We start from the raw sequence: 25,852 nt of genomic DNA on the forward strand, positions 1-25,852 counted from the left end.
AGAGGATAAATTAGTTAACTAGCATCACCAACTCAATGGACACGAATTTGAGCAAACTCCAGGAGATAGTGAAAGACAGAAGACCCTTGCATGCTGCAGTCCACAGAGTCACAAAGAGATGGACATGACTCATTGGAAAAGACCCTGATGCTGAGAAAGATTGAAGACTAGAGGAGAAGGGGAGGACAGAGGATGCGATGGTTGGATGGCATCATCTACTCGATGGACATGAGTTTGAGTAAACTCCGGGAGTTGATGATGGACAGGGAGGCCTGGCATGCTGCCGTCCATGGGGCTGCAGAGTCGGGTACAACTGAGCGACTGAACTGAACTGAACTGAACCAGTCTGATCCAGTACAGCTTTTTGAATACTGGCAAAACTATTACATCTGAGAAGTATGCTCAGCAAATCAGTGAGATGCTCCTAAAACTGCAGTGCCCACAGCTGGCATTGGTCCACAGAAAGGGCCTAATTCTTCTCCATGACAATTCCTGACCACATGTTGTACAACCAATGCTTCAAAATTTGAATAAATTAAACTATGAAGTTTTGTTCCACCTGCCATATTCACCTGACATCTCACCAACCAACCTTCACTTCTTCAAGCATCTTGACAGCTTTTTGCTGTGGAAAATGTTTCCACAACCAGCAGGATTCAGAAAATGCTTTCCAAGAGTTCATCAAGTCCCAAAGCACAGATTTTTATGCTTCAGGAATAAACAAACTTATTTCTCATTGGCAAAAATGTGTTGATTGTAATGGTTCCTATTTTGATTAATAAAGATGTATTTGAGCCTAGTTATAATAATTTAAAATTCATGGTCTGAAACTGCAGTTATCCACTCCAGTATTTTTGCCTAGAGAATCCTTAGACAGAGGAGCCTGGTGGGCTGCTATCCGTAGGTTCTCACAGAGTCGGGTACAACTGAAGCGACAGCATGCATGCATGCATTGGAGAAGGCAAGGGCAACCCACTTCAGTATTCTTGCCTGGAGAATCCCAGGGACAGAGGAGCCTGGTGGGCTGCCGTCTATGGGGTCGCACAGAGTCGGACACAACTGAAGCGACTTAGCAGCAGCAGCAGCAACCTAATAAAACACACAGTTGGTCTAAGATTTTGGTCAATGCATGTAATTAATTTAAGTGCTCCCTAAATGAATGGCAGAGTTATCTAAAAAATACCTTAATTTTTACTACCTTAGTAACATTTTATTTTAGTTTGATCGGTTTCATCCTCACAAACTAAAGAAATACATCCAGCATTTGTCACTAAGTTTACATCTTGTATGTTCATGCTAAGTCACTTCAGTCATGTTAGACTCTTTGTGACCCTATGGACTAAAGCCCACCAGGCTCCTCTCTCCGTGGGATTCTCCAGGCAAGAATACTGGATTTAGTTTCCATGCCCTCCTCTAGGGACCGAACCCACATCTCTTACGTGTTCTGCATTGGCAAGCAGGTTCTTTACCACTCACATCACCTGGGAAGCCCAATTTAACATCATAAGTGTGTTTAAAAGATTGTGATAACAAAATGTTGATGGTGTTTCTATGCAAGCAGTGTGTTGAGAAATGGTAGCTCAGTGTCTCCAGAAATCCGAATTGCACCCTAAGTTTCCAGAAAATTTTTTATTTTCTTTTTTCCTTTTTTGCTTGCATTGCGTCTTAATTGTGGCCTGTGGGATCTTAGTTCCCTGACCAAGGATTGAACCCATGTCCCTTCATTGCAGGGTGGATTCTTAACCACTGGACCAACAGGGAAGTCCCAAGTTTTTTATTTCTAAGATTGCCCTACAAAAGAATCATCTCTCATAGGACTTTATCAAAGCTGATTACAGCAGAGAAAACAACTCCTTTTAGCTTCAAAATCATGTTTTAAAAAATGGAAAACAGAATAATTTAAAGTATTTCCTGCTATCCCAATTTGGTTTTATGGTTGTAATATGGCTATTAGGTTTGGACAGAGAGCCTATTTTTGTTTTATTCCTTTAGTAAGAATCATTCTTCTGCCACATTGAACTGAAGTGTTTATTCAGTAAAACTTGTTCATACAATGAAGCCAAATCTGTTTTAGTATACATCACAAGGAATCATTATGAATAACTGAAACTCACTTCATTCCACTCACAACTAGTTAGGAGCTTGTATTATGTAAAAAGCTGTTAAGTATCTGTTTTCTTTATCTGCATATAATGTTGAAGCATGATACAATAGCAGTTGGTGTATTCAGTTAAACATTATTATGTACTGTATTACTTTAGGATTTCAAGAGCTTGAAATCCAACATTTTCAAAGAATACTTATGTAGCCCCTACTAATTATTGGGGACACTATACTAAATATTTTGTATATGTTAACAGATTAATCTATTTGCCTAAGATTCTGTGTTGTTAGTCTCTCAGTCATGTCCAACTCTTTGTGACCCCTTGAACTGTAGCCTGCCAGGCTTCTCCATCTGTGGGATTTTCCAGGCAAGAATATTAGAGTGGATTGCCATATCCTTCTCCAGGGGATCTTCCCAACCCAGGGATTGAACCCAGGGCTTCCCTGGGGGCTTAGCAGGTAAAGAATTCACCTGCAGTGTGGGAGATCTGGGTTCGAACCCTGGGTTGGAAAGATCCCCTAGAGAAGGAATGGCTACTCACTCCAGTATTCTGACTGGAAAATCCCATGGACCATATAGTCCATGGGGTCACAAAGAGTCAGACACGACTGAGCGACTTTGACTTTCTTTCTCCTGTATTGCAAGGAGGCTCTTTACCGTCTGAGCCACCAGGGAAGCCTAAGATTACAAAGCTAATTTCAGAGGCAGAATCAGAATAGAATACACATCACTGGAATCTCATTCTAGGGTGTTTTAAATTTCATAAATCATTTACTTGGTGCATCTAGAATAGTCAAAAAGTTTCTTCCTTTCTCAGTCTTAAATTCTATATTTTACAAAAGAAAAAAATGATGCAAGGGCAGTTGGAAGAACGTCCTTCCTGAAAGTGATATGCATTGTGTTGCTTTGTTGTTTTCTCTTAAACTTTTCTGTGGTTCTAGAATTACTTCTGGAAACAAACCATTTTGTTACAGCAGCCCAAAGCAGATTTTTGTAAGAAAATAGGTTAACATTGGAGACTTTTCAAAGTGAAGTCATGGAACATCTGTCCTGTTTCGTACTATGGTTAATGATTGACCTGTAGCTTTATGTAAGCATTCTAAAAAACCAAAAGGGAAAGGGGAAACATACCTCTGCTACCATCTCCCAGGATTGCAATGTATGGCAAAAACCACTACAATATTGTAAAGTAATTACCCTCCAACTAATAAAAATAAATGGGGAAAAAAAAAAAAATTCAGGCAGTCCTGCAGAGGGCCTGCATAACACTCCACAGTGGCTTTGCAGATGCGTGCAGACCTTCAAACAAACACTGTCTTGAGGTTGTGAAACAGCAGACCAAGCTGGCAACTGTTTACGTCATGATGCAGTCACTGACATTTCCCAAGTGGCCACAGGTTTGATTTCACACCCAGTTCCAATATTTATAACCATTTTGCCCTGCTCCTTTCTGTCTTTTAATTTTTCCAAATGGCTGCAAGTGTGCCCCCAAAGGAAATGATTATGAAAAGACAACTTCTTTCACTAACTCCAGGGTGGTTTTTTTCTTTGATTTTTAAAAATTTTTTGTTCAGTGGCTCAGTGATTTTCAAACTGTGTGTCACAGATAATTAGTGAAGAATGAAATTAATTTAGTGGGTTACAACTAGATTTTGAGATCTAGTGGAATAGACTAAAAATATTATTAAAAGCATTGTAAGAAGTGGGAGTATTTTTTAAACTTTTGTGCCAAATATGTGTGTATGTATATAAAGTAATACATAAATTCCTAGAATGGTTACTGGCCAGTGAAAGTTATTGCCATACATACTTTGCGTGATGGGAGTTTCTGTGTTATTTTAAACACTTTAAAAATAGTGATGTAATCCCTTTCCCAAATTTGGTCTTTGGGTTTGTGTCCAGCTACCATTCTTTATTTATAGACAAATCAAGTAGCAAATCAGTGGGTGCACTGTCATGTCATCACTTGAAGTTAGGAGAAAGTATTAGTATTTTATCTTATGTCTGCATAGAAGTCAGCTCTGGATCTACTCAATTGTGATCTGATGTGGAGAGCACTGGTAAAGGTCATTACATATCTTTTCTATTTAGGCTTTTACTTGGTTTTCAGACCTTTGCTTGAGAGAATTATTTTCAACTAATTATTGGAATTTAAATCCTTTACAGACAAATTTGATGTGAATATCAAGTTATCTGGTATTTTATTTTCTCAGGATAATGTGACTAATTTAAAGAAATTACTTAGAAAGTAGTATTAACTTAATGAAAATTAAATATAACCTATTCAATCATATCTATTCATAAATTCAAAATAAAATTCTATACTTATGTTCCAATACAATTTTTTAAAAATAAAATTAACTTTTGGTGGAGTACATTAGCATTAATGTATTAAAACCTATTTAATATTATTTGATATATTTTGTTTGAGATGGTTATAACCATTTATCATATCTCATCTATTTCTTTTCTTATATTTTTAGCTAAAATTGACCAAGAAGCAGAGGAGAACTCACTGACAGAGACTCATAAGTGGTGAGAAATTATTTTCCTTTAATATTTGTTCTCAGAGTAGGCTTATAAACCACTTAATGTGCTTCATCTCAAGGAGTCAATCATTAGCTCAGTTTTTATTTTCAAGCGTAAAAGAAACTAACAGTGTACTTTAATTATACATTGAATTTCTGACTTTTATTTTATAATTCTGGATGATATATAAACCTGTTATATCAAATTATTGTGACTAGATAACTTATTAGCACCTTCTCTTTAGAAAAGGTTTTAGGACTGTGGAAATACAGCAGAAAGGAAGACAGCAGGAAACTATTTCAAGAAAAACTGTGAAGGGTTTGGTTATAGGACATGAGTTTCCATGTGCAAAAGCGGAGCTCAAGTGGGCCCCCTGAGTTCCCCTTGCCTGACCCTTGCTCTCATAGTAGAGGTTTGCCATCATCAGTTCAGTTCAGTCGCTCAGTTGTGTCTGACTCTTTGCGACCCCATGGACTGCAGCACGCCAGGCTTCCCTGTCCATCACCAACTCCTGGAGTTTACTTAAACTCATGTCCATCGAGTCAGTGATACCATCCAACTGTCTCATCTTCTGTCCTCCCCTTCTCCTCCCGCCTTCAATCTTTCCCAGCATCAGGGTCTTTTCCAAAGAGTCCGTTCTTAGCCTCAGGTGGCCAAAGTATTGGAGTTTCAGCTTCAGCATCAGTACTTGCAATGAATATTCAGAACTGATCTCCTTTAGTATGGACAGGTTGGATCTCCTTTCAGTCCAAGGGACTCTCAGGAGTCTTCTCCAACACCACAGTTCAAAAGCATCAATTCTTTGGCGCTCAGCTTTCTTTATAGTCCAACTCTCACATCCATACATGACTACTGGAAAAACCATAGCTTTGACTAGGTAGGCCTTTGTTGGCAAAGTAATGTCTCTGCTTTTTAATATACTGTCTACGTTGGTCGTAGCTTTTCTTCCAAGAAGCAAACGTCTTTTAATTTCCTGGCTGCAGTCACCATCTGCAGTGATTTTGGAGCCCCCAAAAGAAAGTCTATCACTGTTTCCACTGTTTCCCCATCTATTTGCCATGAAGTGATGGGACTGAATGCCATAATCTTCATTTTTTGAATGTTGAGTTTTAAGCCAGCTTTATCACTCTCCTCTTTCACTTTCATCAAGAGGGCTCTTCAGTTCCTCTTTGCTTTCTGCCATAATGGTGTCATCTGCATATCTGATGTTATTGATATTTCTCCTGGCAATCTTAATTCCAGTTTGTGCTTCATCCAGCCTGGAATTTCACATGATGTACTCTGCATATAAGTCAAGTAAGCAGGGTGACAGTATACAACCTTGACATACTCCTTTCCCAATTTGGAACCAGTCTGTTGTTCTATGTCCAGTTGTAACTGTTGCTTCTTGACCCGCATACAGATTTCTCAGGAGGCAGGTAAGGTGTTTTGGTATTCTCATCTCTTTAAGAATTTTCCACAGTTCCCCAGAGGGAGAGAGAGAGATTGATTTTAAGGAATTTGCTCACAATAGTGGCTGCCTGACTTCATTTTATAAACAGTTCTCCCTCCACCATGATTTTAGTCCGTCATCACAGCAGAGCTGGCGTTCCTGATTATCCTCTGCAGTTGACCCTGTACTGAGGCAGTGGTGTTCTTATAACAAGGCATTTAGTTTTACTTTGCACCTCACCAGAGACCAAGTGACAAACTGGTGGGAGATGTATGTGGTGTAATTTCTAGAACAAGTTGAGAGTCATTTATAGACTGTGAGTTGGGCTATAAATGTCCCGGGCATCTTTTCTACACCAAAAGAGAAGGTCCCCAAAGGTTTTGAGGACATATGTTGTTGCATATTCCCACCAAGGTTGCTATGAAGGAAGGCGGCCAGTGAGGTGCCAGGGCCCTGACGGTCCATCTTGAATGGCACCTGGGAAACCACACCACGTGCCTAGACCAGCTTCCTTAGCCTTCCTCCACCATCCAGGGTTGTAGAGATGGAATACCTTGGTTTTTGCAGCATGCATAATTTTTTCAAGTGTGAACAGTAAGAGATCTTACTAGAGAAGCATATTCACATGAAAATGTGTTGTAAACTGCACAAACTTGTTTTCAGCTTGCTTTGAAGGGAATCTTACTCATTTGTGTTTATATTTGACTACTTAGAAAATAAAAAGCCTTGACTCTTATTCATTTTATTTTATTTTATTTTTTTAATTTTTTTATTAGTTGGAGGCTAATTACTTCACAACATTTCAGTGGGTTTTAAAATGGATAGTGAACTCTCCTCAACAAACTAGTTAGGATTCTTTTCTGCGGTGGAATATTATTTTTTCAGGTCATTTTATGATTCCCTAACTAAATAAAAGTAGTCAAATGGTTAGTATTTCTAACTAAGAAATGGTTAGTAAGCTTTTAAAGCAAATCAAATCATTTTTATATTCCATTTCTTACCATAACAGTATTATGTGATAATTTTGTCTTTTTATTCATACAATTTTCTATCAATCTGAGAAGTGGGACTTCAAGTTCCTATTTTGTATGTACAGAATTATATAACTTTTAGATAAATTGTTTGATGGAACTCTTCAGTTCTCCCAGAAAGTAAGACAACTGAGCAGATGAGTCTTGAACCACATACCCCAAATCCAAATACACGTTGGATAAGCATGCTCTCATCTTCAGATGATTTCAGTGGCGAGCCAAGAGGTCACTTTGTCTTACAGGGCTTCACCAGAATTCTGTTCCATTAGGTGCAACCCAACTGAATGTGTTAATTTCAGCCTCTGTTTTATTTCTTCTTAATTACCATCCACAGCTTTCTTCAATTATGGCAAAATATCACCAGACCAAATATGATTACTCAGTGTCTGTGTCAACTCACAAGTAGAGAATGTAGCAATTCTAGGTTTGTCTAATAAGTGGCCATTCCTTTATATCTATATTTAAAAATAATGAGAATGAGAGTTATAAAACTAACTGCTTACATTCAGTGGTCCTTATTTATAAATTATGGCTAGCTTGAAAATTATCTTAGAATTTCTTTTTTTAAAACTCCATGGGTAAAACCATACTTTATGGTGACAATGATTTTGAAATACAAAAATAAAAGATTTTCTTTTATTTTTTTACTCTTTTTTAATTAAAGTATAGTTGATTTACGTAAATACAAAAGTAAAAGATTTTCTTTTATTTTTTTACTCTTTTTTAATTAAAGTATAGTTGATTTACAAAGTCGTGTTAGTTTTAGGTGTACAGCAAAGTGATTCAGTTATACATATATCTTTTTTCAGATTATTTTCCCTTATGGGTTATTATAAAATATTAGGTATCGTTCCCTGTCCTATACACTAGGTCCTTCTTGGTTATTTTTTTCTACATAGTAGTGTGTATATGTTATTCCCAAACTCCTAATTTCTGACTCCCCACAGCTTTCTCCTTTGGTAACCATAAGCTTGTTTTCTCTATCTGTAAATCTATTTCTGTTTTGTATATAAGTCCATTTGTATCATTTTTATTAGATTTCATATATAAGCAATATCATATATTTTTCTGTCTTATGTAACTTAGTATGATAATCTCTAGGTATATCTATGTTGCTCCAAAAGGCATTATTTAATTATTTTTCGTGTTTGAGTACTATTCCATTATATATATGTATAATATATATACATATATACACACACACACATACATACTACATCTTCCTTATCCATTCAGACAATTAGGTTGCTTCCTTGTCTTGGCTATTGTAAACAGTGTTGCAATGAACATTGGAGTACATATATATTTTCAAACAATAATTTTCACTGGATATATGCCCAGGAGTGAATTGCAGGATAATATAGTAGCTCTATTTTTAGTTTGTTAGGGAATGCCCATATTGTTTTCCATAGTGGCTGTACCGATTTACATTCCCACCAACATTGTAGGAGGGTTCCCTTTTCTCCACATTCTCTCCAGCATTTGCTATTTGTACACCATTCTGACTGGTGTGAAGTGATACCTCATTATAGTTTTGATATGTATTTCTCTAATAATTAAAAATGTGGGGCCTCTTTTCATGTGCCTTTTGGCCATCTATATGGTGTCTTTGGAGAAACATCTGTTTAGATCTGCCCATTCTTTGGGTGATTTGTTTTGTTTTTTGATATTCAGCTGCATAGTTCTTTGTATGTTTTAGAGATTAATCCCTTGTCAGTCACACTCTTTGCAACTGTTTTCTTCAGTTCTGTAAGTTGTCTTTTCATTTTGTTTATCATTTCCTTTGCTGTGAGTTTAAATTTATTAGGTCCCATTTCTTTATTTTTGCTTTGTTTTCCTTTGCTTTAGGAGACTGATCCAAAAATGCATTGCTACAATTTATGTGAAAGTGTACTGCCTGTGTCTCCCTTTAGAAGTGTTATGGTTTCTGGTATTACATTTAGGCCTTTAAATCAATTTTGAGTTCATCTTTTATATGGTGTAGGAGAATGCTGTGATTTTGTTCTTTTACATGTAGCTGTCCAGTTTTCCCAGTATCGCTCATTAAAGAGGCCGTCTTTTCTCCATTGCGTATTCCTCCCTCCTTTGTTGTTGACTAAGTGGCCGTAATTATGCGGGTTTCTTCCTGGGCTCTCTATTCTGTTCCGTGGAGTTATGTGTCTGCTTTGTGCCAGTCCCATCCTGCCTTGGTTACCATAACTTTGTAATATATTCCGAACCCAGGGAGCCTGATTTCTCCAGCTCTGTTCTTTTCTCTCAAGCTTCTTTGGCTATTTGGGATCTTTTGTGTTTCCTTAATTTTTGTTATAGTTTTGAGCAAAATGCCATTGGTAATTTGATAGGGATTACATTGAATCTATAGATTGCCTTGGTGGTAAAGTCATTTTGACAATGTTGATTCTTGCAATCCAAGAACAGGGTAAAACTTTCCATCTGTTTGTGTCATCTTTGATTTTTTTCAGCAGTGTCTTACACTTTTTTAGAATATAGGTCTTTTGTCTCCTTAGGTGGGTTTATTCTGAGGTGTTTTATTCTTTTTGATGTGATGGTAAATGAGATTCTTTCCTTAATTTTTCTTTCTGATCTTTGGTTGTTACTGTGTAGAAATGCAGCAGATTTCTGTATGTTGATTTTGTACCCTGTATGTGTGTGCTAGTCACTCAGTGCTGTCCAACCTTTGTGACCCCATGGACTGTAGCCCACCAGCATCCTCTGTCCATGGGACATCTGCCTGACCTGCAGGCAGGTAGATTCTTTACTATGTGAGCTACCAGGGAAGCCCTGAGACTTTATCAAATTCACCGATGAGCTTTAGTAGTTTTCTGGTAGCATTTTTAGGATTTTCTATGTATAGTATCATGTCATCTGCAAACAATGACAATTTTACTTCTTTTCCAATTTGGAATTTTTTTCTTTTCCAATTCCTATGGTGAGGACTTCTAAAACTATGTTGAATAATAGTGGTGAGAGTGGACATCCTTGTCTTTTTCCTGATCTGAGAGAAAATGCTTTCAGTTTTTCACCATTGAGAGTAATGTTTGCAGTGGGTTGGTTGTATGTGGCCTTTACTATGTTGAGGTAGGTTTCCTCTGTGTCCACTTTCTAGATAGTTTCCATCATAAATGGTTGTGGATTTTGTCAAAAGCTTTTTTCTGTATCTATTGAGATGGTCATATGGTTTTTCTTCTTTAGTTTGTTGGTGTGGTGTCCAGTCACATCACTTCACTTTGTTGATGTGTGGTGATCAATCATTGATTGATTTGTAAATATTGAAAACTCCTTGCATCCTTGGGATAAATCTTGCTTGATCATGGTGCATGGTCCTTTTAATGTATTGCTGGATTTGATGTGCTAGTATTTTGTTGAGGATTTTTGCATCTATGTTCCTCAGTTATGTGGTTGCTTTTTAGTCTCTAAGTCATGTCCTCATGACTTGTGTGACCCCATGGACTGTAGCCCACCAGGATCCTCTGTCCATGGGACTTCCCAGGCAAGAATACTGGAGTGGGATGCCATTTTCTTTCCAGGGGATCTTCCTGACCCAGGGATCAAACCCACATCTGCTGCACTGGAAGGCAGGTTCTTTTCCACTGGGCCTCCAGGGAAGCCCCCATTCATCAGTTATATGGGCTTGTAATTTTCTTTTTCTGTGGTATCTTTTCCTGGTTTTGATATCAGGGTGATGGTGACCTTATAAAAGTAGTTTGAAAGTGTTCCTTCCTCTGCAATTTTGGGGGATATATTCAGAAGCAAAAGTGTTAACTCTTCTCTAAATATTTTGCAGAACTCACTTGTGAAGTCATCTGGTCCTGTACTTTCATTTGATGGGAGTTTTTAAATTACTGATTCAATTTCAGCAGTTGTAATTGGTCTGTTCATATTTTCTGTTTCTTCCTGGTTCCATCTTGGGAGACTCTGTCTTTCTAAGAATTTGTTCATTTCTTCCAGACTGTCCATTTTACTGGCATACAGTTGCTTGTAGTAGTATTTATGGTCCTTTATGTGGTGTCAGTTTTAACTTTTCCTTTTGCATTTCTAATTTTATTGATTTAGGCCCTCTCACTTCTTTTCTTAATGAGTCTGGCTAAAGGTTCTAACTTAGTTTATCTTTACAAAGAACCAGCTTTTAGTTTCATTGATCCTTTCTATTGTTTTCTTAGTCTCTGTTTCATTTATTTCTGCTCTGGTATGTATGGTTTCTTTCCTTATACCAACTTTGTGTTTTGTTTATTCTTCTTTCTCTGATTGCTTTAGGTGTAAGGTTAGGATGTATGTTTGAGATTTTTCTTGTTTCCTGGGGTATGATTGTATTGTTAATAAACTTCCCTCCTAGAACTGCTTTTGCTGTGTCCCATGGGGTTTTGATCTCATGTTTTAATTTTCATTTATCTCTAGGTACTTTTTTTATTTCCTCTTTGATTTCTTGAGTGATCCATTGGTTGTTTATTATCATATTGTTTAGCCTCCACATGTTTGAAGTTTTTGCAGTTCTTTAGTTTATTTCTTTTTTACTATTTATTTATTTTTGGCTGTTGTGGGTCTTCATTGCTACGTGGGCTTTTCTCTAGTTGGGTGAGTGGAAGCTACTCTCTAGTCGTGATATGTGGGCTTCTCATTGTGGTGGCTTCTCTTGTTGCAGAGCAGAGGTTGTAGGGTATGTGGGCCTCAGTAGTTGTGACATGCAGGCTCAGTAGTTGCTGCTTGTGGGCTCTGGAGTGCAAGCTCAGATAGTTGTGGCCCACAGTCTTATTTACTACAGGGCATGTGGGATTTTCCTAGACCAGGGATCAAACCCATGTCTCTTGTATTGGCAGGTGGATTCTTTACTACTGAGCTGCAGGGAAGCTCATGTAGTTTATTTCTAATCTCACAGGGTTGTGATTAAAAAAAGATGCTTTTTTTTTTCTTATTCTTTATTTTTTTTTTTTTTTTGTGATTAAAAAAAGATGCTTTATATGATTCTAATTGTCTTAAGTTTACTGAGATTCACCTCGTGGGCCAGAATGTGATCAATCCCAGCATGTGAGAATGTTCCATACACACTTGAGAAGAATGTGTATTCTGCTGCTTTCAGATGAAATGATTATATATATATATATATATATACACACACACACACACACACATATATGTATGTATGTATGCATGTATGTGTATATATGTATATATATCAGTTAAGTCCATCTGGTCTAATGTGTCATTTAAGGCCCGTGTTTCTTTATTGATTTTCTGTCTGGATGATCTGTCGATTGATATAAGTGAGCTGTTAAAATCCCCCACTGTTGTGTTACTGTTGGTTTCTCTTTTTCTGTCTTGATAACATTTGTCTTATTGAGATGCTCCTCTGTTGGATGCATATATAGTTACAATTGTTATATCTTCTTCTTGGACTGATCCCTTGATGATTACACAGTGCCTCCTTTGTCTCTTGTAACAGCATTTTAAAGTCCATCGTCTGCTTTTAGTATTGCTACTCTAGCTTTCTTTTATTTTTATTTACATGGAATACTTTTTTCCATCCTCTCACTTTCAGTCTCTATGTGTCCCTAGATCTGAAGTGGGTCTCTTGTGGACAGCATGCATACAGGTCTTGTTTTTGTATCCATTCAACCAGTCTGTGTCTTTTGGTTGGAGCATTTAACCCATTACATTTAAGGTAATTATCAATATGTATATTCCTATTATCATTTTCTTAATTGTTTTGGATTTGTTTTTGTAGGTCTTTTTTCTTCCCTTTCTCTTTTGTTCTCTTCTATTCTCTAGTTCTCTTGATGACCATCTTTAGTATTAGGTTTGGATTCCTTTTTCTTTTTGTGTGTATTGAAATGTGTTTCAAATATCTTGCATTTGTACTGTCCTCCTCTCACAATTACTGGGTTAGATATCATACATGTGTAGAGATGATTTCCCGTCTTTGCTATATGTTTGCCTTTACCAGTAAACTTCCCCATTTTGTTATTTTCTTGCTTCTTGTTGTGGCTTTTTCTTTTCCACTTAGAGAAGTTTCTTTAGCATTTGTTGCAAAGCTTGTCTCATGGTACTGACTTATCTTTTGCTTGTCTGTAAATCAGTTAATTTCATCATCAAATCTAAATGAGAATGTTGTTGGGTAGGGTTTTCTTGCTTATAGGTTTTTCCCTTTAATCATTTTAAATATATCCTGGCACTCCCTTCTGGCCTGCAGTTTCTGATGAGGAATCAGCTGATAGTCTATGGGGATTCCCTTGTATTTTATTTGTTGCATTTCTTTTATTGCTTTTAATTTTCTCTATCTTAATTTTTGTCAGTTTGATTATTCTGTGTCTCATTGTGTTCCTCCTTCAGTTTATCCTATCTGGGACTCTGTGCTTCCTGGACTTGGGTGACTTTTGTTTTCATTTTAGGGAAGTTTTCTGCTATTATCTCTCCATAAATCTTCTCAGGCCTTCTCTGTCTCTCTCTTTGTCTCTCTCCTCCTTCTGGGCCCCCATAAGGCAAATGTTGGTGTATCTGATGTTGTTTCAGAGGTCTATTAAACTGTTTTCATTCTTTTTCCTTTATTTTGTTCCATGGCAGTGATTTTCACTACTCTCTTCCAGTCCAGTGTAAGTTCTTCTACCTCATTTATTCTGCTATTGATTCCTTTTAGTGTATTTTTTCATTTCAATTATTTTACTCTTCAACTCCATTTGGTTGTTCTTTATATTTTATAACTCTTTGTTTTTAAAAATTCTTGTTACTTCTCACTCTGTGCATCCATTCTTTTCCCAAGCTCTTATATCATCTTTATAATCATTACTCTGAAGTCTTTCTCATGTAAGTTGCCTAACTCCACTTCACATAGTTGTTCTTCTTGGGTTTTATCTTGTTCCTTCTTCTGGAACATATTCCTCTGCTGTCTCATTTTATCTAAATTTCTATTTTTATTTTTATGTATGTGGAAAGTTAGTTATATTTCTCAACCTGGGAGACATGGCCCTCTGTAGGGGGTGTCCTATGTGTCCCAGGAGTGCACTCCTCTCTTGTCACAAGGGCCAGGGATCAGCTGGTCCCAGGGTAGGTTCTGATCTACATTCAGGGACTCAGTCTGCAGGCTGCTCAGTTCAATTCAGTTCAGTCGCTCAGTCATTTCCGACTCTTTGTGACGCCGTGGACTGCAGCATGCCAGGCTTCCCTGTCCATTACCAACTCCCAGATCCTATTCAAACTCATGTGTAGGCTGCTAGATCATAGTTTTCTTGCTTCTGTCTGCCTCCTGGTGATTGAGGCTGGTTGAAAAGCTTGTGCAGGCTTTCTGGTAGGAAGGACTAGTGTCTGCCCACTGGTGGAGAGAGCAGGGTCTTGTCCCTCTGGTGGGTAGGGCCATGTGCAGGGGTGTGTTTATAAGTGTCTGTGAGCTCAGGGTGACTTTAGATAGCCTACTTGCTTATGGATGGGTCTGTGTCCCTACCTTGTTGGTTGTTTAGCCTGAGGCATTCCAGCACTAGACACTGAAGACTGTTGAGTGGGGGCAGGTCTTGGTACCAAAATGACAGCCTCCAGGAGAGCTCATGCTGGTGAATATTTCCACTGCTAGTGTCGTTGTCCCCACAGTGAGCCAGAGCCACCCCTACCTGCGAGGAAACCCTCCAAGACCAGCAAGTAGGTCTGACAAAGGCTTCTATAAAGTCAGGCCTTTTGTCATGGGCCCTGGTGCATTTGAGTCCTTGTGTGCACCCTCCCCAAGCATAGAGCTTCTATTTACCACACTCCTGTGCAGTGCAGCTCCCGCACCCCAGCCCTGTTTGGCAATCAACCCAGATGGTCTGGGTGCTCCTCTATTGAATGCCAGTTCCTCAGGCTGAGGACCCTGTCAGGGGGCTCAGAATTCTCACTCCTGTGAGAGAATATCTGCCATTTAATTATTCTCCAGTCTCTGAGCCAGCCACCCAAGTGGTATGGGACTTGATCATATCACGGATGCACCCCTCCAACTATCTAATTGGGTTTCTTCTTTATGTCTTTGGATGCAGAATATTTTTTTTGATAGACTCAAGTCTTTTTATTGATAGTTATTCAGTGATTCTGGTGTCCTCATAAGAGGAAATGAGCTCAAGTCCTTCTACTCCATAATCTTGTCCTCTCATGTGTAGTAAATTTATTGCTGCTAAAAATGCAATAGGAAAAATTTCCAGGGCACTTTGAATCATTTCAGTTCAATTCAGTTGCGCAGTTGTGTCTGACTCTTTGTGACCCCATGGACCGCAGCCCACCAGGCTTCCCTGTCCATCACCAACTCCCAGAGCTTGCTCAAACTCATGTCCATTGAGTTGGTGATGCCATCAAACCATCTCGCCCTTTCCTCCCCTTCTCTTCCCACCTTCAATCTTTCCCAGAATCAGGGTCTTTTCCAAAATGTCCATTCTTTGCATCAGGTGGCCAAAGTATTGGAGTTTCAGCTTCAGCATCAGTCCTTCCAACTAACATGCAGGACTGATTTCCTTAGGACTGATTGGTTGGATCTCCTTGCAGTCCAAGAGACTCTCAAGAGCCTTCTCCAACACCACAGTTCAAAAGCATCGATTCTGTGGCACTCAGCTTTCTTTATAATCCAACTCTCACATCCATACATGACTACTGGAAAAACCATAGCTTTGACTACATGGACCTTTGTTGGCAAAGTAATGTCTCTGCTTTTTAATATCCTGTCTAGGCTGGTCATAGCTTTCCTTCCAAGGAGCAAGTGTCTTAATTTCCTGGCTGCAGTCACCATCTGCAGTGATTTTGGAGGCCAAAAAAAGAAAGTCTGTCACTGTTTCCACTGTTTCCCCATCTATTTCCCATGAAGTGATGGGACCAGATGCCATGATCTTAGTTTCTGAATGAGTTTTAAGCCAGCTTTTTCACTCTCCTCTTTCACTTTTATCGGGAAGCACTTTAGTTCTTCTTCTATTTCTGCCATAAGGGTGGTGTCATTTGTGTATCTGAGCTTATGGGTGTTTCTCCCTGCAATCTTGATTCCAACTTGTGCTTCATCCAGCCTTGCATTTTGCATGATGTACTCTGCATATAAGCTAAATAAGCAGGGTGACAGTATACAGCCTTGATGTATTCCTTTCCCAATTGTGAACCAGTCCATTGTTCCATGTCTGGTTCTAACTGTTGCTTCTTGGCCTGCATGCTGATTTCCCAGGAGGCAGGTCAGGTGGTCTGGTATTCCCATCTCTTTCAGAATTTTCCAGTTTGTTGTGATCCACACAGTCAAAGGCTTTGGCACAGTCAATAAAGCAGTAGATGTTTTTCTGGAACTCTTGCTTTTTCTATGATCCAATGGATATTGGCAATTTGATCTCTGGTTCCTCTGCTTTTTCTAAATGCAGCTTGAACATCTGGAAGTTCATGGTTCACATACTGTTGAAGCCTGGCTTGGAGAATTTTGAGCATTACTTTACTAGCGTGTGAGATGAGTGCAATTGTACAGTAGTTTGAGCATTCTTTGGGATTGCCTTTCTTAGGGATTGGAATGAAAACTGACCTTTTCCAGTCCTGTGGCCACTGCTGAGTTTCCCAAATTTGCTGGCATATTGAGTATAGCACTTTCACAGCATCATCTTTAGTATTTGAAATAGCTAAACTGGTCCATCACCTCCACTAGCTTTGTTCATAGTGATGCTTCCTAAGGCCCACTTGACTGTCTCACTCAATGGTACTTCGAATGGCATCAAATCATAAGGCTTGTTGCCAGATGTGGTCAAGAACCAGCTTTGGGTTTAGTAGAAAAAAGTAGATCCAATGTCTCCAGTAATTTGAGAGGCCCTTTAAAGGAGCCCTGATGCCTAAGTGGACAGCCAGCCAGTAGCTGAGAAAGAGCAGATTTTAGAAACAGTTTGTTTTAGCTATGAGTTCCTTTAGTTTCACTAAATTTAGTTCTGGCATCAATAAAGCAGACAGAAATGACTAAAGGTAAAATTTGAACTATATTACAAAAATCACATTAGATAATTTACCTTAATAAGTTAATTTACATGTTGTACTTGGTAAAGGAAATTAGACTGTCTCCTTTTTCTAGGAAGCTTGTGACTGTTCCTACAGATTAAAACATTTGGTTTAAAGATGTTTGTCATTTTCCAATGGGATTATATGCTACTAAAATTTTTACATAAAACTCTCTTTAAAATATATTTCAGAATGGAAGTTCTTTTTTTTTTAAGCTCCCTCTCCACCAGGAATTAAAGACAACTAAAAGATTTGAATGTAATTAATCTTTTGTAAGTAAGACTAGTAAATTTATTGAATGGAGAAACAATTTTTGTAGCCATGCTTGCAGATTAAAAAATTAATGTTCCTTATTTGAGCATTATTATGAGATGAAGGTTTGACTGTATAATTTAAAAATATAGTTAGTGTACCTCATAGTACCAATTTTTTTAGAATTTTGAATACACTATTTCTCTCCCCTCATTTATTTGATTAATAACAAAGGCAACTGGAAATAACCACTAATCAAAGGGAAAAAATAATAGTGGGAGAAAACACATGTGTGAAAGAATTTTAAATCACACATCCTAAAAAATAAATATTATTTTTCTGCATGTAAGTTTCACTGAGTGGTATTTTACCAAAGTCAAGATTGTGTAACATATGAATTTAAATGGAAAATATTTCACAAAAAATAGACAAAGTGAAGGAAGGAAAAGAACATTAGTTTTAATCATTATATGTAATATGGAACTTTCACTATCATGATGGAGAAAATACTGAATCAGTCCTGAAATGACATACACGTACTCTATCATGTGTGGTGACTTTTAAGACGTCAGCTTTTAAAGTGTCGTCCAGGGAATTAACTTCTGGACATGGATAAAATGAGAAGTGAAATGTTCAGTTCAGGGATACGCCTGTTTTCCAGATCTTTCTGAGTAACTAACTAGAGATGAATAGTCTGTGTTTATCTGGCTTGGGCTGACAGACCAGGCACATTGCAACCTGGTATTAAAACTGAAGTGATATGGAATATTTCTGAAAAATCCCCCAAACAGTTAGTATCATTCTCTCAACAATATTGATCAAGTAAAACAAAGTTGGAGTTTGTATTTTCCGATTTGTATTTCTTAGTTAACTCCCTCACATCCTGCCAGCAGAGTCACCATGTGGCAGCCTGCAGGAGGGACGCTTCCAGGGCAGTGGAGGAAAACTGCTTCATGCCTTCCAATCTCAGCTTTGGCACACATTTGGGGTGTAGCACTTTTCTTTGTACAAAGGCATTTTCTTCAGTAGCTACATTATTGAAATTTTTACAAAACCCACTGACTTTCAACAGTGTGGGGCCTTGTGAAACCTGTTGCAGATTTGCTGGCCTCTGTCAGTTATAGAAAACATCCTGAGGTGGTTATCGCTCCTGAAATTTTTTTATGTTTTAGCTTGTATGTATTCTGAGTAGAACAGCTTCAGGACCTTTTGTTTTATAGAGTTTTATATGTTTCCTTCCAGTTTTGGTTTGTAATTATAAAGGGGAAATATGCATCAAATAGTATCTGCTCTTCTGCAGAGTTTTGTTTTTAAAATGGAAATTTTCCTATTGTATCGGGTTGATAAAATCTTCCCCACTCTGATATTTTAAAATGTATTTGGGCCTAAAGTGTTTCCAGAAGCTAAGTTCTTCAACTGAAAAGAGTTTACAACTCCAAAATTTTTGTCCTCTATAACAAAGAAGAAAAGAAATGGCCACATTTTTATTAAAGATTCTGGTCCCCGTGTTCTTGCAGTATGTGGGGAAAAGAGACACGTTAAAAGGATACACTATCTTGCCCACTGTTTTATGTTTGAGACAATAGACAATTATAGGAAAGCTTTGATGTTACTGTTCAGTCACTCAGTCATATCTGATTCTTTGCATCCCCACAGACTGCAGCACGCCAGGCTTCCTTCTCCTTCACCATCTTCTGGAATTTGTTCAAACTCATGTCCGTTGAATTGGTGATATATTCGACCATAGCATCCTCTGTCACCCCTTTCTCCTCCTATCCTCAATCTTTCCCAGCATCAGAGTCCTTTCCCATGAATTGACTCTTTGCATCAGGTGCCCAAAGTATTGGAGCTTCAGCATCAGTCCGTCCAATGAGTATTCAGGGTTGATTTCCTTTAGGATGGACTGGTTTGATCTCCTTGCTGTCCAAGGGATTCTCAAAAGTCTTCTCCAGCACCACAATTCGAAAACATCAGTTCTTCAGCACTCAGCCTTCTTTATGGTCTGACTCTCTCACATCTGTACATGACTACTAGGAAAAACATAATTTTGACTATGTGGACCTTTGTTAGCAAAGTGATGTCTCTGCTTTAATACCATGTCTAGGTTTGTCATAGCTTTCCTTCCAAGGAGCATCTTTCAATTTCATGGCTGCAGTAACAGTAACATGTCCACAGTGATTTTGAAGCCCAAGAAAATAAAGTATGTCACTGTTTCCATTGTTTCCCCATCTATTTGCCATGAAGTGATGGGACTGGATGCCATGTTCTTAGTTGTTTGAACATTGAGTTTTAAGCCAGCTTTTTCACTCTCCTCTTTCACCTTCATCAAGAAGCTCTTTTGTTCCTCTTTGCTTTCTGTGATTAAGGTGGTGTCATCTGCATATCTGATGTTATTGATATTTCTCCTGGCAATCTTAATTCCAGCTTAATCTTCATCCAGTCTGCCATTTCACATGATGTGCTCTGTATATAAGTTAAAAAAAACAGGGTGACTGTATACAACCTTGATGTACTCCTTTCCCAATTTTGAACAGTTCGTTGTTCCATATCCAGTTCTAACTGTTGCCTCTTTACCTGCATACAGGTTTCTCAGGAGACAAGTAAGGTGTTCTGGTATTCCCATCTCTTTAAGAATTTTCCACAGTGTGTTGTGATCCATATAGTCAAAGGCTTTAGCATAGTCAGTGAAGCAGAAGTAGATGTTTTTCTGATCTCATTGGTATTGGCAATGTGATCTCTGGTTCCTCTGCCTTTTCTAAATCTAGCTTGAACATCCGGATGCTCTCAATTCACATACTGTTAAAGCTTATCTTGAAGGATTTTCAGCATAATCTTGCTAGCATGTGAAATGAGTGCAATTGTGCAGTAATTTGAACATTCTTTGGCATTGCCCTTCTTTGGGATTGGAATGAAACCTGACCTTTTCCAGTCCTGTGGCCACAGCTGAGTTTTCCAAATTTGTTGGCATATTGAGTGCAACACTTTTAACAATATCATCTTTTAGGGTTCAAAATAGCTCTTCTGGAATTCCATCACCTCCACTAGCTTTGTTAGTAGTAAAGATTCCTTAGGCCCACTTGACTTCACACTCCAGGATGTCTGGCTCTAGGTTAGTGACCACATCATCATGATTATCCAGACCATTAAGACCTTTATCGTACAAGTTCATCTGTGCTTGCCACCTCCTCTTAGTATCTTCGGCTTCTGTTAGGTCCACACCATTTCTGTCCTGTATTGTGCCCATCTTTGCAAGAAATGTTCCCTTGGTATCTCTAATTTTCTTGAAGAGATCTCTAGTCTTAGTAATTTAAGATAACGGTTGTATTCAATCATATCATGATTCAAATCCATTAGAGTTGCATGTTTTAAGAAACTATGCTGCTACCCAGTAGATGTTCTAGAAAAAAACAGTTGAATAAAAGTAGTCACTTTCATATTGAAAGAAAATATTTTTCAGGCTAGAATGAAGCTAAGACAAAAATGAAAGTTATCGGTGACTCTACCTATACACACATTTCATAAGGCAAATTAGAAACCTTTAGAAGGTTGTTGTTAGAGGGGCATATTTGGTTACAAGCTACAGAGAACCACCTTCAATTAAGGAACACATGGGATTAAGTAAGTCAATTAAGTTACATGGGATTAAGTAACTCATGGGGTTTCTCGAAGGCCTCCAGGCTGCACAGTAAAGGGAAACAGCCTCCAGTGTGGGAACCGGCAGGGATGAGCACAGGGCCCGGTCCCTGGCCAGATTAGAGTCACTGGCAAATCATGGTTTCACTTTTTCAAGTTGTCTGATTTGGAGATATTTATTGAAACCATACCTCCATCTCCTCATCTCTAAAATGAGGAGAATAATAGAATGGTGCCAGGCAGAATATCGCACCATGTATTGGTATTTTTAGTATTCTTGGTATTCTTCTCACTTCATGATGTTTACTATGGGGACCTGCCACTAATGACCCAAGTCTGAATTTTCCCTGTGGCTATTATTGCAGATTTTGAAAAGGGTGAGTCTAATTAACTTCCAGGCAGGTAGCATGGGCTCCCGAAGTTCAGTTCAGCCTGTGGGTGGCTGGTGCGGCAAGTCTTGCCAAGCTAAGAAGTAATGGCCCATTGACTTAGGGGACGTAGGTAGTGTAACAGTAAGGGTTAAAAAGAGATAATTTGGTGAATAGCCAATGACCTTTTATAGGTTGAACTTGTTTCTTTGTGGGAATTTTACATCACAAAGCGCATCATTTCACTTTTTGTGACTGTAGTTGCATACATCGGTTGTGAGTAAACTTACATGAAAAGCAGCATGAAGAAGTGTTTTGCCTGTTTTGCTCACCATTTGTCCTGAGAGTTTCGGACTTAGACCAGTGGAAATTTCAGCTGCATTTACTTCGCAAACTTTGCATCAGAGCTGGCAGGAAATCACCTCATAGACTCTTGCCCCACTGAAGTTGTGCATCTGCAGAACGTGTCCCAGAGGAAGACAGCAATACACCTAGGCTGACCGCAGGCCAATCCATCTTTCTGATCTGTTTCCTTCATTTGCATGGGAGGTCAACATAGTCAAGTAGACACTGTTTTTTAACACAGTGGCCAAACATGCAGTAGATCCACCATACACACAGCTTTTCCGCTAGACAGTATGCTTTTTTTTTTTTTTTTACCTTTTCAAACAGCACTTTCTTTCAAAGGTCCAAGGCTTTCCCAGGTCCTGTCCTGCCCGCTCCTTTCCAAACAATGTCAGTCCATCTGGGTGAGACCAAACACACCTGCTCCTGGCCACAGAGACTCCTAAGGAAAAACATCGGTATATTTGCAATGAAAATATATTTTAATCCCTCTGGTAATACTGTGGTGTGGAATCTTGCATCTCTACTGAGTTTTGAAAAAGTAAGATCAGTCCCTAGATTAGGATGAATATTAATAGATGCAGATTTTGCAAGTGGCTTCTTAAAAGTTGCCTAACCTTATTTTTTAACCCACTAAAATATTTCCCCAAGTGACTGGGGGTTACTTTTAAAGTTATGAAAATGTATCCTCATAAAATAATTCATAAAGTCTTTTTGGTTTTGTTTGTAGTCTTTACATTGTTTAGCAATAAAGTCATTAGTACTTCCAGGAAAAATCATGAATTGATCAAAATTATTTGCTTTAACAGTATTGAAATCAAATTTTTTAATGAGAAAATTTGACACTCGTTTTTAAAATTGGCCTTTAAAAAACCTATGAGAATATAGGCGAGAATATTCTTGACTTTGAGTTACTCACTGTGAAGAATCCACCAGAAAGAGAGCAAAAAGTTATGAAAAGGGGCAACAAGAGATTGGGAAACAAGTTCAGTAAATTTTAAAAAAGGGGGAACTAGAAATAGGACATGATAAAGATAGTTCACTAAACAGTATTTTTTATTTTATTCTAGAGTGTAGTGAATCAATACCTGGGGGAGAGTCTTATCCTGTGTTCTTTTTTTATGACCTGAAATTTAGACCTCACTCTTTTGAAGCTGATTTCATTTCAAGCCTTCAGTGACAGCTGAGAGAATGGTTGCATATTGGTAATACAGGTACTCTGTTATCATTTATTTAGAGAACTTGAAATATAGGCCCTGTAAAAAATAACCAGAAAATGATTGCTTCTCTGAATCAACATGCTAATATGATCAGAAGAAAAATGATCAAAACCCCTTTGTATCTCCAAGTCTACGCTTTAAAACTGAGCTACTCTTTCTTCATTTGAAGGCTCCAGTGATGTCTTAGGAGAAACAGTGCCTTATAGATTGGCATAGTAAAGTAGTAAAGTAAAGTCGCTCAGTCGTGTCCGACTCTTTGCAACCCCATGGACTGTAGCCTACCAGGCTCCTCTGTCCATGGGATTTTCCAGGCCATAGTACTGGATTGGGTTACCATTTCCTTCTCCAGGGGATCTTCCCGACTCAGGGATCAAACCTGGGTCTCCCGCATTGCAGACAGACGCTTTACCGTCTGAGCCACCAGGAGGCCCATAGATTGGCATACACATTTTAAAAACTGGTGTTAAGAACCTTTTAATTCCTGTCCTTACTTAATGAACATAAAAATATAGGTCTCATTTTTTTTTCAAAACTCATGCCACATATCTTTCCTTTTTCCCTTTAGCTACATCCCACATGTTCCTGGTTAGATACAGATAAAGATAATATTTCAAATCTACTAACAATCTGAAATGTGTGTTTCATCAACCATGCTATTCAAGTGGCTAAGTCATGTTCTCAAATACAGTCTTTCAGAATTTGGACTTCGTGTTAAAAGCAGCCTCTATGGTTAGAGTTTGTATTTGCATAGGGCATTTTACAGTTTCATGCTATTGAATCTTCTTACTGTACACATTGCCTATAGAAAAATGTAAGACTCTATTTTAATGGATTATGAGATCTAATTTCCTCATATAAATCCCTGGGGGAAGGGAGAATCTCTTCCCTATCTTCTCCAATAATTTGTACACACACAGTTATTCAGCCTTATAATATTTGTGTAAACTCCACAAATTATCCAGCATTTTAATAGAGATGACCAGATAATAAGGAAAACAAGTAGCAAGAGGTTAAAATAGTCCTAAACGTCCTTTTCCTTTGCTAAATCTACAGTTGTTAAATATTCCTATGTTGATTTAAGACAGTGGCATTTTTTTCATAGCCTATTGTATAGTTCAAGATCAAAATTTACCAGAAATATCAGGGGATGCATATCTAAGTAATTTTTAATGTTAAAATTTTTTTAGAATCGGTAATCACAAATAACTACCCACTCAAACTATTTTGATAAAAAATACATTTTAAAAGAAAACTAAATGTCAAAATCCAGCACTTGGTAGCTTGTTTCAATTATAATGGTTATCATTTGGTGCAGAATAAATTTAGTGATGTTAATTATGAGATTTATAGAACAATGAGTGAAGGATGGAATAGCCTGTCTCCCAGATAATAGTTCATAAGTAAGAAAAAAGAGAAGATTTGCTGCTAGGTAATATAAAATGATACTGGCATTTAAAAAATCATTATTTCTTAATTCCATCCAAAAAAGACATATTTCAGTGTCAGCTCAGGAGCGAAACACTATCTTTAAGTTTTTCTGTTTGCATTTTCTCACTAGCTAAATCAAGGAATCTGAAAAATTGACAGTCAGTGATAGGGCAGCAAAATGAAGGTTTTGAAATAGTGAACAAGGTGTTAGCATTCAGAAGGGGACAATGAGAAGAAGGCCTGTGTTAACAGGGGGAAATGAAAGGATTTATCTTTTCACCACTTTGAAGTGGTCTTTTTTGCATAGGATGGTTCTGAAAAGAGCTCTGAAAAGAGCTCTGAAAGGAGGAAAATGAGGAGAAATAAACTCAACTAGATTAATTATAAATGACAAACAGGAAAGAAGATAGGGAGGTATAGTTAAGTAACATTACTTCTGCTATAAGTTTTGTAGATACTCATTATCAAATTAAGAATCTCCTTCAGTTACCTAATTTGCTAAGTTTTAAAATTATGAATAGGGATTAAATTTTTTCAAAGATTTTTTTCTAAAGTTATTGAATGGTTGTATTAATTTTCTCCTTTAACATGTTAATGTGAAATACATTTTTGTTTTTTTTTAAATGTTGAGCCAACCTTGTAATCCTGGAATAAACTAACTTGGTTATGGGGGAAAAAAAGAAGAAGGAGGGGGAAATCAACCTTAGGATAATGGTTCTGCCAGAAGTAGATCTAGATTTCTAGATTTCTGCCTCGGGCCATTGACCAAATAAATTGCAAAAGAATTAAGGAAATAAACATTAAAATTGAAACTTTAACCAGAAGAAAATAATGGGAAATACTCTGGATTTTAAAATTGGGGAAAGCTTTCCAAACATTGTAGCCACCGAGTATCAACATTTGTCTCTATTTTTCTTACCTTTCTGAGTTACCTGTTGTTTGCTGGTGTTCTTCTAAGTAGCAAATTGCAGAGGACACATAGTCAGGTTCATTTAGGAAAGTTTTTTCAGCTTGTTATCCTAATATTTTCCAGGCATACACTGTTTCTCCAGTTTATTTTGCTTTTGATTAATTTTTATTTTTGTTAAGGTTTTACTTGTAGACAGAATTGAAAAAGTCAGTTAGTACCACCAGGCTTGTAACAGAAAGCAGCCTCCCCCTGCTCCACCCTTCCCCCCACCCGATTACATTTCTCTTAGCAGTTTCCTCTCATATTTCTGCCATATTTCTCAATAATAGCCTTGTCCTACTAGTTCATTATTAATTTGCAATACAGGTAGGTGAAGTTTTAACTCACTTTGTTACCAAATCAAGCTTGGGTCAGCTCACCAATGTGCAGAAAAGTCAATCTGCTAACATTGGGTTGTGATGACGGAAAACACAGCGTTTACTGCAGGTGTCAAGCAAGGAGAACAAGCAGGTCATGCTCAAAGGACTAGAACTCCCTGATGGCTTTCACACATGGGTTTAAAGACCACATTAGGGGTCAGAGTCACAGGGTACATGATCATGTCATAGTTATTCTTCTGACTGATTGGTGATGAGGTGACAGGGTG

At 37.9% G+C, this 25,852-nt stretch overlaps 1 protein-coding gene across 1 annotated transcript in view; it reads left to right on the forward strand.

The window, feature by feature from the left end:
• Positions 1 to 25,852, forward strand: part of FMN2 (formin 2) — a 346,102-nt gene that overhangs the window by 281,582 nt on the left and 38,668 nt on the right. Inside the window, exon 15 of the mRNA XM_061161517.1 lies at positions 4,588 to 4,639. Coding sequence (XP_061017500.1) covers positions 4,588 to 4,639 — 52 coding nt within the window. The remainder of the gene's footprint in view (positions 1 to 4,587; positions 4,640 to 25,852) is intronic.

The sequence above is a fragment of the Dama dama genome, chromosome 15, assembly GCF_033118175.1.
Source record: "Dama dama isolate Ldn47 chromosome 15, ASM3311817v1, whole genome shotgun sequence".
Taxonomy (NCBI): domain Eukaryota; kingdom Metazoa; phylum Chordata; class Mammalia; order Artiodactyla; family Cervidae; genus Dama; species Dama dama.